At 37.5% G+C, this 14,060-nt stretch overlaps 1 protein-coding gene across 3 annotated transcripts in view; it reads right to left on the reverse strand.

Moving 5' to 3' along the window:
• Positions 1-14,060, reverse strand: part of STAG1 (STAG1 cohesin complex component) — a 415,374-nt gene that overhangs the window by 31,165 nt on the left and 370,149 nt on the right. For all 3 annotated transcript variants that reach the window (XM_012451163.2, XM_064378722.1, XM_012451164.2), the window contains 4 exons: positions 11,209-11,301; positions 6,608-6,782; positions 4,131-4,270; positions 258-359 (listed from right to left, as the gene is read on the reverse strand). In XM_012451163.2, coding sequence (XP_012306586.1) covers positions 258-359; positions 4,131-4,270; positions 6,608-6,782; positions 11,209-11,301 — 510 coding nt within the window. The remainder of the gene's footprint in view (positions 1-257; positions 360-4,130; positions 4,271-6,607; positions 6,783-11,208; positions 11,302-14,060) is intronic.

Genomic DNA, 14,060 nt, shown 5'->3' on the forward strand with positions numbered 1-14,060 from the left:
ATCTGACATTTCATCTAGTCCAAGAATAAATTACCTTAGGATGGCATCTATTTGAAATATGAACTATAGGATTTTCTTCTAAAAGAAAAGACACCTAACCTATGTCTTTGCACCAGAAAATATCCAGAGTAATGCACTGATAAAACTATATAAAATGACCTAGTTTAAATGAGATAAGTCGCCTAGCAAATATTAAGCACAGAGAAGTGCAATAATGTTATTTCCATTCTTTGTTTCCTTCTCTCCAAATTTCTTACCTGTTGCAAACTGAGAATGAGTGTCTTGGCACACTGAATTTTATCAATCTGCCTGGTTTTACTCAGTGTTTCCTTAATAATATCACCATAGTCATTGTAATACTGTGAGGGAAAGAAAGAAAACATAGCTTTAAAATTATTGAAATTTCATGAGCTAAAGAATAGGTTGGTGTCACCTCCTTTGTGAATGAAAAAAAAAAAAACAGGTTGGTGAAAGCAAGGAAAAGTAAATAAAGAAGTGTTTAATTTCTTCATCTTAAACCTAACAGGAGTTAAATAACCATCTAAAGTTAAAGGAATACACATTTGATATTTAAGATTATGAACTAACCAGTATTAGTAAAACTAAAAAAGCTGGGAATTCCAGGAAGAGAGGTGGTGAGAAAAACTCCCCATTCTTTTTTTTTCTTCTTTTATACAGGCTCTCACTCTGTTAACCAAACTGGAGTGCAGTGGTGTGATCGTAGCTCACTGCAGCCCTCAACTCCTGGGTGCTAGTGATCCTCTCACCTCAGCCTCCTTAATAGCTGGAACTACAGGCATGTGCCAACATGCCTGGCTAATTTTTTTTTTTTTTTGATAAATGTTTTGTAGAGATGGGGTTTTTGCCATGTTGCCCAGGCTGGTCTTGTACTCCTGACCTCAGTGAGCCACCTGCCTCAGCCTCCCAAAATGCTGGGAATTACAGGCATGAACCACTGCACCTGGCCTTCTCCAGTCTTGTTTTTTTTCTTGCTTTTTATTTGTATTCGTTTTTGAGATGGAGTCTTGCTCTGTTGCCCAGACTGGAGTCCAATGGCACGATCCCGGCTCACTGCAACCTCTGCCTCCTGGATTCAAGCAATTCTCCCAACTCAGCCTTCCAAACAGATGGGACAACAGGTGCATGCCATCATGCTCCACTAATTTTTGTATTTTCAGTAGATACTGGGTTTCACCATGTTGGCCAGGCTGGTCTTGAACTCCTGACCTCAAGTGATCTGCTCGCCTCAGCCTCCCAAATTGCTAGGATTACAGGCATGAGCCACTGCACCCAGCTCCATTCTTTATAACATGATTGAACAGACACCATCTAAAAGATGACAGATCAAGAAACCAAATTTTGGTAAAAGCCTCCTGAAGAACTGAAAACAAAACAGTTAAGACTGCTTACTTCTAGGGGGTGGCCCTAAACAGGGAGAAGGGTGAATTAGGGTAACAGACTAAACTTTTCATTTAATATTTTGTACACTATATTTCACCCCCCTACCCCCATCAACATGTCTATATTTTAGTATCATAATATAAAAAAATAAAAACATAGACATCTTCAACAGTGACTGGGAAAAATTATAATTCAGTTTTTTTGACACAAGATTTAAAGAACTTTTTCTGTGAGTAAATAATCAAAAGGTTTCATTTAAAACCATTAAATCTGGATACTGTTCCCAAGCTAAAGTCTATAGCTTAAGTGAAGAAGTGATTTATAATAGTTTGGCCATTAGATTTTCAAAATCTCAAAAAGATGGATATGTTTCCACAATGTGAGGTGCTAAAAGGGTAACAGCTCAAAAGGATCATCCTTTTAGTGTAAAGAGTAATTATCTCAATGAAGAAAAAAAGAAAAATATCAAGACACTAAAGTACTGAAGCAGGCAGATTTCTTTTAAGTTCAGATTGAACTAATTATGTACAAAAGTTGGAGGAAAAGCCATGCAGCCATATATCAGAATAGCAAATAGCTATTACAATATTCACAAAAAGGTTAGAGCCTATAATAAGCAGAAGTGTCCTGAAAATACTAAAGATGATAAAAACTCTAAATAAGACTCACTTCTTGGAAACAATGCAGTATTGTTAAAGGATTACCAGGAAAAACCAGAACTCAACACATTTTATGCTTCTTTATTTCCTGCTAAAGAGAAAACTTTATAAAAAGGGTAGGATAAACACTTATAAAATGAAACTGACATCCAGGTTTAGTGAAGAGATAATGAAAGCATCAAGTTGTTCCGAATGAATGAATTAGTTTCCTAGGCCAGATGAATCATGTCTTAAGAAAATTTGTGGAGATTATGGAAACTTTGTGCTCTTTAAGAAATGGTGAAGAACAAGAAAGGTGCTAGAGGACAGAGGGAGATACTCACAGTTCTGATTTTCCACAGGGAAAGAAGATTATATGGAAAATTAACCCTTCCTCCACAAATGCCTGGGATCCACCCTTGATATTTCTCATTTAGGTTGAGTGGGACCCAGGAACATGTAATTTGGAATAATGTTCCAGGTGACTGATGGAAAATCAGGATAAGGAGTAACTATTCTGAACAATACCATCAGGATACCATCTTGATGTTGAATCTAAGAATACAGAACACGCTATATATATATATTTTTTTTGAGATGGTGTCTCAATCTGTTGCCAGGCTGAAGTGCAGTGGCATGATCTTGGCTCACTGCAACCTCTGGCTCCCTGGTTCAAGCGATTCTCCTGCCTCAGCCTCCTGAGTAGCTGCGATTATAGGCAAGTGCCACAACGCCCAATTGATTTTTGTATTTTTAGTAGAGACAGGGTTTCACCATGTTGGCCAGGATGGTCTGGATGTCCTGACCTCGTCGTGATCCACCTGCCTCAGCCTCCCAAAGTGCTGGGATTACAGGCATTAGCCACAGTGCCCGGCCCAGAATACACTATTAAATGTAATGCCTGTGAATACCTGGAAAGGAAATTGTCACTGGGAGCAAGCAGAAGTTTATTAACAGATCATGACATTTTCTTTTAGAAAGGTTCAACATGCAAATATGACAGTCTATTTGGATATCAATAATTAGTTTGACAAATTCTTTCATGATTTCTTTGCTAACTAAGTAGAGAAAAATGAGCTGAAACAAGTAGGCATATCTACGTTGCTGTCTTGGCAAGGACTTGTCTTCCTTCCCATGCTAATCTAGTAAGCTCCTATTCATCCATACAACTCTGTTTACACATTAGCTTTAGGAAGTCTTCTCTGGCTCCTCTCACTTAAGTCTGTTTCTCTATTTGGTGTTAGTAATTTATACATTTATCACAATAATCATGCTGAGGCTTTGTGGTCCAGTGAAAAGAGCTAAGCTTTGAAGTTAGGCAAGCCTAAAATAAAATCCCAGTTTCTGTTACCTTAATAGTTGTGTGTAACCCTAGAAGGTTTACCTCTCGAGCCTTAGTTTCCTTATCTGTAAATGAGGATACTGTTTCTTACATCACAGGGTTATTAGAAAGATCAACAATAATGTGAAAGTCTTACAACAGTGTCTCAAATATAAATGGCATATACACATGGCAGTCATTCATTATCAGTATGTTACATTATATTATGTTCAGTTAGTCAACTCTTAATCTGTAAGCTCTTTATTGCAGAAATCATGTCTTACTTAAACCTCTGGCTACCAGCACATTACTCATCACAATGCAGTTGTTCAGCAAAATATGATAAATCAGCTACTATATTACAACTGGAACTGGACCACACCCAAACATGATGACACAAGTAGATCAAATGGCACATACAATATTTTAAATAGAACTGAGAAGTATTCCCTCCCATCTGTGCCTGCCAGGCCATGTCAAGAAGAGTTCTGAGCACTGCTTTTTCTCAGGAACAAAATGGAGCTTATGAAAATGAAAGTAACTAGAAAATATTTTCTTTCATATAAATGCTGGAACTCTTACTCAATGGAACTGATATAATGGTACAGACTGATAAAAAGCTTACATAAAAGAGAGAAACTATCAGAACATCATCCACATTACATAGGTGAAAAGCTGTCAGTTTTAACTTCTGTTACCATCCTTTCATTTAAATTGCAAATTTCTCTGCAAGTTAGAGGAAGGAGAAAAATAAGAATATGTAACTATACCTTCATGTAGTGTTTGAAGATGTCTGCAGCTGCATGCATGTCAACAATGTCATAAATGATAAGTTTGCTGAAAGCAGCAAGTAAATTCCTTCTTTTATGTAAGGCCTCAATTTTATTAGCTTCATCTTCTTCATCACCCTCTAAACACAGATTATAAATTGGTTATGAATTCTGGTACTTTATCCACATAAGACAATGAAGATAATCTGTATAATTGAAAACTAGCTTAATATTATAACTTCACACATAGTACAATTCAGTTATAGATGGGACAAAAACTGTTACATTGATTATTTTAGGGTGCTGCATTTAGTTACTCATTTATCAAACACTTAATAGGTACTAAGGTTCCTATCTTCTTAGGAGATTACCATAGTAAAGATTAAATAAGATAAGGAAACCTTATATAGTCTACCCTCCCTATCTGTGGATGCAGAACCCACAGATAGGGAGGGCTGACTATACTATATCTTTTTACTTAAGAGATTTGGGCATCATGGATTTTGGTATGAGTGAGAGTCCTGGAACCAATCCCAAATAATACTGAGGGACAGCTATATAAAAAGATTGTTTTTCTGATACTTATGTCCTAACTATACTGTGAAACTATCTGTTTACCATTAAAATGCTGTCTCTTCTTATTTCAATATTCCTATGTGTTAATACATTCTCACAGAGAGAAAACTTCTGAAAATTTTTAAGATACAGGGAAGGGTCAGGTGTGGTGGCTCATGCCTATAATCCCTGCACTTTCGGAGGCCAAAGCGGGTTGATCATCTGAGGTCAGGAGTTTGAGACTAGCCTGACCAACATGGTGAAACCCTGTCTCTGCTAAAAATACAAAAATTAGCTGGGCGTGGTGGTGGGCACCTGTAATCGCAGCTACTCAGGAGGCTGAGGCAGGAGAATCGCTTGAGCCCGGGAGGCGGAGGTTGCAGCGAGCAGAGACTGTACCATGCACTCTAGCCTGGGCAACAAGACTGTCCAACTCAAAAAAACAAAAACAAAAAACAAAAAACAGGGAAAAAGTTTTCTTTCAGAAAAGTATTTAGGGAAGTAACGAAAATATATGGATGAGTTAAATTTTCAATGCTCATCCTAAACATGGTAAAATTATCAATTGAGAAATAAAATATTCTGCAAACCATGTTATGCACATATAAAATTTTCTTGAAGCCCTATCAAATACTTTCAAAACAAGTGTGTTTCTTCCTCAAATGTATTAGTTTCAGACTCCACTGGGTTGTCTATTTCTAATCCTAGAAAAAACACGCCATCAAGGCTCCAGATGATAACATTTGTTTCAGGTTTTGTACTGACCCTCTCATGTCCTTGCCTGCACTTATTTGGAATCAACCTTCTTTCTTCTCTTCCTTGAATGTATATATTGGTAAAAAGAACTTGCTGTCAGTCTCTTTCTTTCCTTTCTATTAATTACTGTTACTGAAGCATCAAAGCTTTGAGAAGTGGAGTTTTTTTTGCTTAAGACAAGTAGCAGGTAAATTTGTCTCCTGAGATTAATACAGACTCTAAATAAACATACTGTTTCACAGACTAGGATTTTCCAAAATGTTCTGAAAGAACAGCCGAAACGCATCAGATAGACTTGTCCATCAAATATACCTATGTTATTTAAGAGAGCTTAATCTATTTCACAAATAACCTATTCTAAGTGACACTTACAACTAATCATTAACAATTCAGTCTAATATTGCTAAGTTATTACTCTGCAGGCACAGCACAATTTTCACTAGTGTGGTTTGATAACAGTTTTTCAGCATTTAATATCATACAGTTATGTTTTGTTCATTTAAGTAATACATAATGACCACTTAGGAATAAAAAGGAACCTGGATACTTTCCTTTAGAAAAATTATGAACCCAGACATAGCCAATTAGAAACAACATCTATCCTACATACACATTTATACATGTGGGAAATGACAAATATACACTACTATTCATTACAGCATAATTTGTAATTATTGAAGATTGTAAACTAGCCATATGTCAATTCATGTGAGATGGACTATACAAATTATGTTACATCTAAAAAAGAAATGCTGTGTAGCTGTTAGAAAGATTAAGGAAGCTCTCTATATAATGACAGGGAAAGATCTGAGGTACAGTGTTAAAGGAGAGAGACTTTACTATGGATATTTTTATTGTTGGTTTCTGAACTACATGAATATATTGCTATTAACCTTTTTTTTTTTTTTTCATTTGTGTTTTTTCTGTTTTCTAGAGACAAGGTCTTGCCATCTTGCCCAGGCGGGTCTTGAACTTCTGGGTTTGAGCAATCCTCCTGCCTTGGCCTCTCAAAGTGCTAGGAATACTGGTGTCAGCCACTGTAGCTGGCCAACGTTTTTAAAGAAAAGAAATCTCAATAATTTTAAGAACTGAATTTGTTTCTTTTCTCCTAGCTTTTGGGGTTGGTAAAACAATATCAATATTGACGAGATGATAGCTACAAGTACCCATGCTCTGGTTCTCCTCGTCTTGGTCAATAAAAACGTGATCCATCACAAAACTGAGGAGTTCAGACTGGAGTCCAGTATCTGGATTAAACACCAAAGGCTGAAGGCCCTCTCTGCCACCTGTCATTAATTGGTGGCTGAAAATCATCAGAAGATCACAGAGTAACATGAAAGCCTGGAATACAAAGGCAATTCATCAGCAAAATATTACACCAATATAACTACAAGTCAACATTAATGAAAACACATGAAATTAAAACATAATTTTAGCAGTACCATAATATGAATTTTAAGTGTTTAAATTCTAAATATTTAGCTATGATTTCCAAATTTAATAAAATTACTTTTTCTCATTAAACACGTCATATTTAAGCCTTTCCTAAATACAATCTATTTATTTTACTTGGCTGTATCAACTCAAAAACAGTTCATTAAGATAGTTTGACTTGAACTTTTAAAAAAATCATTTAAGCAAGGTGTTGATTACAGGTCAAAAGAACAAAATAAGTTTAACTCTGGACATACAAAATTGATACAACATTATAACAAAGATTAGAAATCAGTTATATAATGTTTAATCAAATTAGCATAAATTCTGAAACTCTGTAATTCAACATAGAATAATGAAATACTTCTAAAAATTCTGATGTTAAAAAATTCTAATACAGTCAATGTAGTGCACAATGTTGTTTCCATCAACAATGGACTGCATATACATGATGGTAGATCCCACAAGCTTGTAATGGAACTGAAAAATTCCTATCACCTAGTGATGTGGAAGCTACATAACCCTGTGGTAAAACACTCATGAATTTGTTGTGATGCTGTTTGTGGTGATGCCAGTCATATAATAGTAGAGCATACACCACTTGTGTAGAGAACCTAATGTTTGAGGGTAATGAATGACTATGTTATTGACATATGTATTACTATCCTACCCTTTTAAAAGTTTTTTTTTTGAGACGGAGTCTCCCTCTGTTGCCCAGGCTGGAGTGCAGTGGTGTGATCTCAGCTCACTGCAATCTCCATCGCCCTGGTTCAAGTGATTCTCCTGCCTCAGCCTCCCGAGTAGCTGAGATTACAGGCGCGCATCACCACACCCAGCTAATTTTTTTGTATTTTTAGTAGAGACAGGGTTTCACCATGTTGGCCAGAATGGTCTCAAACTCCTGACCTCAGGTGATCAACCTGCCTTGGCCTCCCAAAGTGCTGGGATTACAGGCGTGAGCCACTGCGCCCAGCCTATACTATGCTTTTAATCATAATTTTAGAGTGTACTCCTATTTGTGAAAAAAAGTTAACTGTGGAACATCCTCAGGCAGGTCCTTCAGGAGGTACTCCAGAAGAAGGCATTGTTATCATAGGATATGACAGCTCCATGCAAAATACTGAGACTGAAGACCTTCCAGTGAGATATGTGGGAGGAAGAAGACACTGATACTGATAATTCTGAAACTTTGTAGGCCTAGGTTAATGTGTGTGTGTTTCTTTTTTTTTTTTTTTGGAGACAAAGTCCTGCTGACACCCAGGCTGGAGTATAGTGGTGGGGTCTTGGCTCACTGCAACATCTACCTCCTGAGTTCAAGCAATTCTCCTGCCTCAGCCTCCAGAGTAGCTAGGACTACAGGCGCGTACCATCGACTAATTTTTCTTGTATATTTCGTAGGGACGGGGTTTCAGTACGTTGGCCACACTGGTCTTGATCGCCTGACCTCGTGATCTGCCCACCTCAGCCTCCCAAAGTGCTGGCATCACAGGCGTGAGCCACACACCCAGCCTGTTTCTTATTTTTTTTAATAAAAATGTTTTTCAATTAAAAAACTAGCACTTTGAGAGACCAAGGTAGGGGGGATTTCTTGAGGCCAGGAGTTTGAGAATAGCTTGGCCAACATGGTAAAACTCTGTCTCTACTAAAAAATACAAAAATTAGCTAGGCATGGTAGCCACACATCTATAATCCCAACTACGCTAAAGGCGGAGGCAGGAGAATTGCTTGAACCCGGGAGGCGGAGGTTGCAGTGGGCCGAGATGGCACCACTGCCTTCCAGCCTGGGTGACAGACAGAGTGAGACTCTGTCTTAAAAAATAAAGAGAGAAAAGCTTCTAGAATAAAACATAAGAAAAAAATATTTTTGTAAGCTGTTTAATGTGTTCGTGTGTTAGGTATTATTACAAAAGAATTTAAAAGTTAAAAAAATTAAAAAAGTTTATAAAGCAAAATAATTACAGTATGATAAGGTTAATTTATTATTGAAGAAAAAAATTTTAATTAATTTAGTGTAGTCTTAAGTGTATGGTATATATAGAGTCTACAGTGGTGTACAGTAATGTCTTAGGCTCTCCTATTCACTCACCACTCACTCACTCTCTCTCTCATTCACTCACTTACAGCTACTTCCAGTCCTGCAAGTTCCATTCATGGTAAGTGTATCATTTAAAAATATTTTATGCTATATTTTAGATATGTTTAGATATATAAATACTTAGTATTTGTATTATAATTATCTACAGTATTCAGTAGTATTATGCAGTAAAGGCTCATAGCCTAAGAGAAATAGGCTATACCATATAGCATAGGCATGTGGTAGGCAATACCATCTGTCTGTGTAAATATACTCTATGACGATCATACAACGATAAAATTGCCTAACGACACATTTTTCAGAATGTTCCCTATATCCCTGTTGTTAAGTGGTGCATGACTATAGTAGAAAACCATTAATATAAAAACCAGTATCTATCTTTAGGTGTGACTCTGAAAGATAAAAAACAAAACAAACAAACAAAACTAAAACAAACAAAAAAACAAGAAAAAAAAACAGTATCTAATAAAGCCTCCAAAAAAATTTAATTGTATAAAGAAACTTTCAACACATTTGTACACATTATAGGTATGGTGACAAATTTGTCCTATTTAATAAATTGAGTGAAATAAACAGGTCTGATCAGTTTATTACAATGGAAAGATTTTGTTGTGGGATAATTGAGGGCTCTGATACCTCTAAACATTCCACTAACACTGCCCCCTCCAAAGTTTATTTCTATGGGAAAACACAATTTTGCTATTTAGTTTGGGATGACTGTATATCTGGCTGTCCATCTACAACAAGAGTCTTGGCAGTTCATGCCCTGACTGCACAACCATGAAATATACTAAGATATTTAGAAAGAGCCGTTTGAAAAGAGGGGAGCATAAAGAGAATCCAGGGGGAATACTTTTTAACCAGCAGGCCATAGTTCTGGATATCACCAAGCAGGTCTGATGCAGAAATACTGGATTTGGGGTTTAAATGGCAGAGCTGGGCCAGGCGTGGTGGCTCACGCCTGTAATCCCAACACTTTGGGAGGCTGAGGCAGGCAGATCACAAGGTCAGGAGTTTGAGACTAGCCTGGTGAAACTCGTCTCTATTAAAAATACAAAAATATTAGCTGGGCATGGTGGCAAGTGCCTGTAATCCCAGCTACTCGGGAGGCTGAGACAGGAGAATCACTTGGACTCAGGAGGTGGAGGCTGCAGTGAGCCAAGATCGTGCCACTGCACTTCAGTCCAGGCAACAGTGCAAGATTCTGTCTCAAAAAAAATAAAATAAATAAAAAAATAAAATAAATGGCAGAGCTTGGTATTTCTACACAGCATAAGTGTTCTAAAGACTTAAAGAATAAGGTTTAGGGAAGACCATCTCTGTTTCCACTTTAAGTTAAATGCTGATAGCTCAATAAAAAGATTTGTGACTATTTGTAAGAAGAGATAGCAAAGGATAAGTAATACTGTACCCTTTCACCAGACTGACTCCTTCTAACCCAATATCGAAATAAGAAATAGTATGGAAAATATACATTGTTTTATACAAATGTGCTCCCCAATACAACAGTCTAACTTAAAAAACAGTTTACAAAATCAAGGAATGGAAACTGTATTTCCTTAGCTCACCCTGACCCTGTTTGGGCTGTGCCCCTCTACAAGACATGAGGAATCTATTGGACCAATGGGATATGCCCACCTGTTTACCAAACCCCCTTCCACATCACTGTCCAGGTATAGGGACTCAGGAATTCCTTGCCCTAACAGTCCTGATGCTGTTGTCTGAGCCTGCAAAGACCTCTTCTCTAGGCATACTACATCCCCAATGTACATCTTACTAGGCCCCTGGGTGGTCAATGGGCAGCTGTTTGGGTGGGTGGTATTGACAGAGTTTCAATATGTGGGCTGAAGTGTTCGCATTTATGTGTGAGAAACTCTAACTGGGATGGGAAGGAGCTGAAGGTAAGATGATAAAAGGGCATGCGATAGGTCAGCTCCCTAGACCTTCAATATTCTGGTGTAGAATTCTTAGGAGTCAAAAAGTCTAAATTTCAACCTGCCCTTCCAGCTGATGACAATATACTTGTAAAAGTAACAGGACAGTATGTATATTATATAAGAAGTTTGTTAGCTTGCTTTATAACATAAATATTCACACATCTATAGTCTTGTTCCAGGTCCAGTAAATGTTAGGAATGAACATGTGTACTAAGAACTGCCATCAAAAATTGTATCTTCTTAATGTTCAATAATGTATTTGAGTTGTTTTTATTGAGAGCTCTTACTGATAATTTCTTACCTGTTCTTTCACTGGAGTATTAACATTAGACAGGCACTGCTGGCAAACAGCCAAAAAGGATTTCACCGTTTTCCTCAATACCAACAAATCCTCCTGTAAGACACATTGAAATTTGCAAGCATGAATTACAGGACCATAGAAAACTGATACAGAAGAAACAATACATGGAAAACAGAAAACTGGTTTATTCTCAAGGAAATTCATATAACAAAATGTAATGCTGAGAACCACTTAATGTAGTCATTTCTTAGTTATGTGTTGTAATAGAAAGGACAGTGATACTGACACTCTAAAAGTTATATTTAGCTATGGAATACTTAATATGGTTGCTCCCAACAGATTTCCTTTATAAATATAGTTTACTTAGGTTGATTGAAATTGTTAGTCATTCCTGTGACACACATTACTGCTAGTAAACTGAGGGAGCACTGCAGCATACTAAAAAAACTCAATTAGGCAACAAATGTGTACTGAATTTCTCTTATAGCTCAGCACTCCGCAAAAAGTCAGGGGGAGAAATATAAATTTAAGACAGTGCCATACCCTCAAATAGTGAACATTCAGGAAGACAGACCAATTACAGAAGTGTTCACAGTTATTGTATTAACTCTAACTATAGCAAAGTTGGAGAAACCTTCACAGGAGGATGGGCCTCAACCTAAGGTTGGATGGGTAAACAGATTTAATTAGATGGCCAGATAAGATTCCATAAGGAACATTTGCAAAGTGCAAAAGGAAATTTCAAGTCAGGTGCAGTGGCTCAGGCCTGTAATCACAGCTTTGGGAGGCCCAGTGGCAGGACTGCTTGAATCCAAGAGTTTGAGATCAGCATGGGCAATATAGAAAATCAGCTGGGCTTGGTGAAGCATGCCTGTAGTCCCAGTTACTGGGGAGGCTGAGGCAGGAAGATCACTTGAGCCCATGGGGTTGAGGCTGAAGTGAGACAATTGTGCCACCACATTCCAGCCTGGGTGACAGAGCAAGACCCTGTCTTAAAAATTTTTTTAATTTATCGAGTACCTACAACCCATCAGGAACTGGTTTAAGGGCTATTATATAGTTTAATATTTATGTAGATCCTAAGAAATAGTAATTATTAACAAGGTTTTGAAATGAGGACTATCTGATACAAGAGTTCATATTCTTCTGACTAATAAGTAAGACACATGCAGATATCAACATTGAAAACAGTAATAAAACTCTTTAAGCTACCCTATTTTATACAGATGACAGCACTTATTCTTTTTTGGGATTGTCACATCCCAAATAATGACACTTCAACAATTACATACATATTTTCATCTGCTAACATGAGCATAGCATGTGGAAGGAGCGAGTTCATCTTGTGCAGAGCAGTAAAAAGAACACCCTCGAGAACTTTTCATGTTTCTGTAGATGAATATCTAATAAGTAAACTTCAACATTCCTGAAACTTCTTTACTTTTAAACATTCACAATACATTGAGAAAAACAGATGAGGAAACAGGCAACTGCAATATAGCGTAAGGAGTACTACGGTAGAAAGTACTGGGATTACAGGCATGAGCCATCGTGCCGGACCAGGAATAATTTAGAATGAGGACCTGAAAATAAAATGTTGGCTCTAAAGATGTGACCAGATGAATGATAAAGCAGTAGAATTAACAGAATTTAGGGAGTAATTGAGTAGAGGCTGTTGATGATTATGCCTTAATTTCTAGGTAGCTGCCTACTAGGATCAATTGGTATAAGTCATCAAGATAATAAGCACAGAAACAGGCCGGGCGCGGTGGCTCCAGCCTGTAATCTCAGCACTTTGGGAGGCTGAGGCAGGCAGATCATCTGAGGTCTAGAGTTCGAGACCAGCCTGGCCAACTTGGTGAAACCCAGTCTCTACTAAAAATACAAAAATTAGCCAGGCATGGTGGGTGCTTGTAATCCCAACTACTCGAGAGGCTGAGGCAGGCAGAAGGGAACTGCCTGAACCCAGGAGGCAGAGGTTGCAGTAAGCTGAGACTGCGCCACTGCACCCCAGCCTGGGCAACAGAGTGAGACCCTGTATCAAAAACAAAACTAATAAGGATATCCAGGACTTGGACCCAGATCTGGACCAAGTGGACCTAACAGACATCTACAGAACTCTCCACCCGAAATCCACAGAATATACATTCTTCTTAGCACCACATTGCACTTACTCTAAAATTTACCACATAATTGGAAGTGAATCACTCCTCAGCAAATGCAAAAGAATGGAAATCATAACAGTCTCTCAGACCACAGTGCAATCAAATTAGAACTCAGGATTAAGAAACTCACTCAAAACCGCACAACTATATGGAAGCTGAACAACCTGCTCCTGAATGACTACTGGATAAATAATGAAATGAAGGCAGAAATAAAGATGTTCTTCAAAACCAATGAGAATGAAGACACAATGTACCCAAATCTCTGTAACACATTTAAAGCAGTGTTGAGAGGGAAATTTGTAGCACTAAATTCCCACATGAGAAGGGAGGAAAGATCTAAACTCGACACCTTATCGTCACGATTAAAAGAGCTAGAGGAGCAAGATCAAACAAATTCAAAAGCTAGCAGAAGACAAGAAATAACTAAGATCACAGCAGAACTGAAGGAGACAGAGACACAAAAAACCCTTCAAAAAAAATCAATGAATCCAGGAGATGGTTTTTTGAAAAGATCAACGAAATAGACTGCTAGCCAGACTTATTAAAAAAAAAAACAAAGAATTGAATAGATGCAATAAAAAATGATAAAGGGGATATCACCACTGATTCCACAGAAATGCAAACTACCATCAGAGAATACTACAAACACCTCTATGCACACAAACCAGTAAATCTAGAAGAAATGGA

The sequence above is a fragment of the Aotus nancymaae genome, unplaced genomic scaffold (assembly GCF_030222135.1).
Source record: "Aotus nancymaae isolate 86718 unplaced genomic scaffold, 86718_ANA_hifiasm-v0.15.2.pri h1tg000019l, whole genome shotgun sequence".
In the NCBI taxonomy this organism is placed as follows: Eukaryota; Metazoa; Chordata; class Mammalia; order Primates; family Aotidae; genus Aotus; species Aotus nancymaae.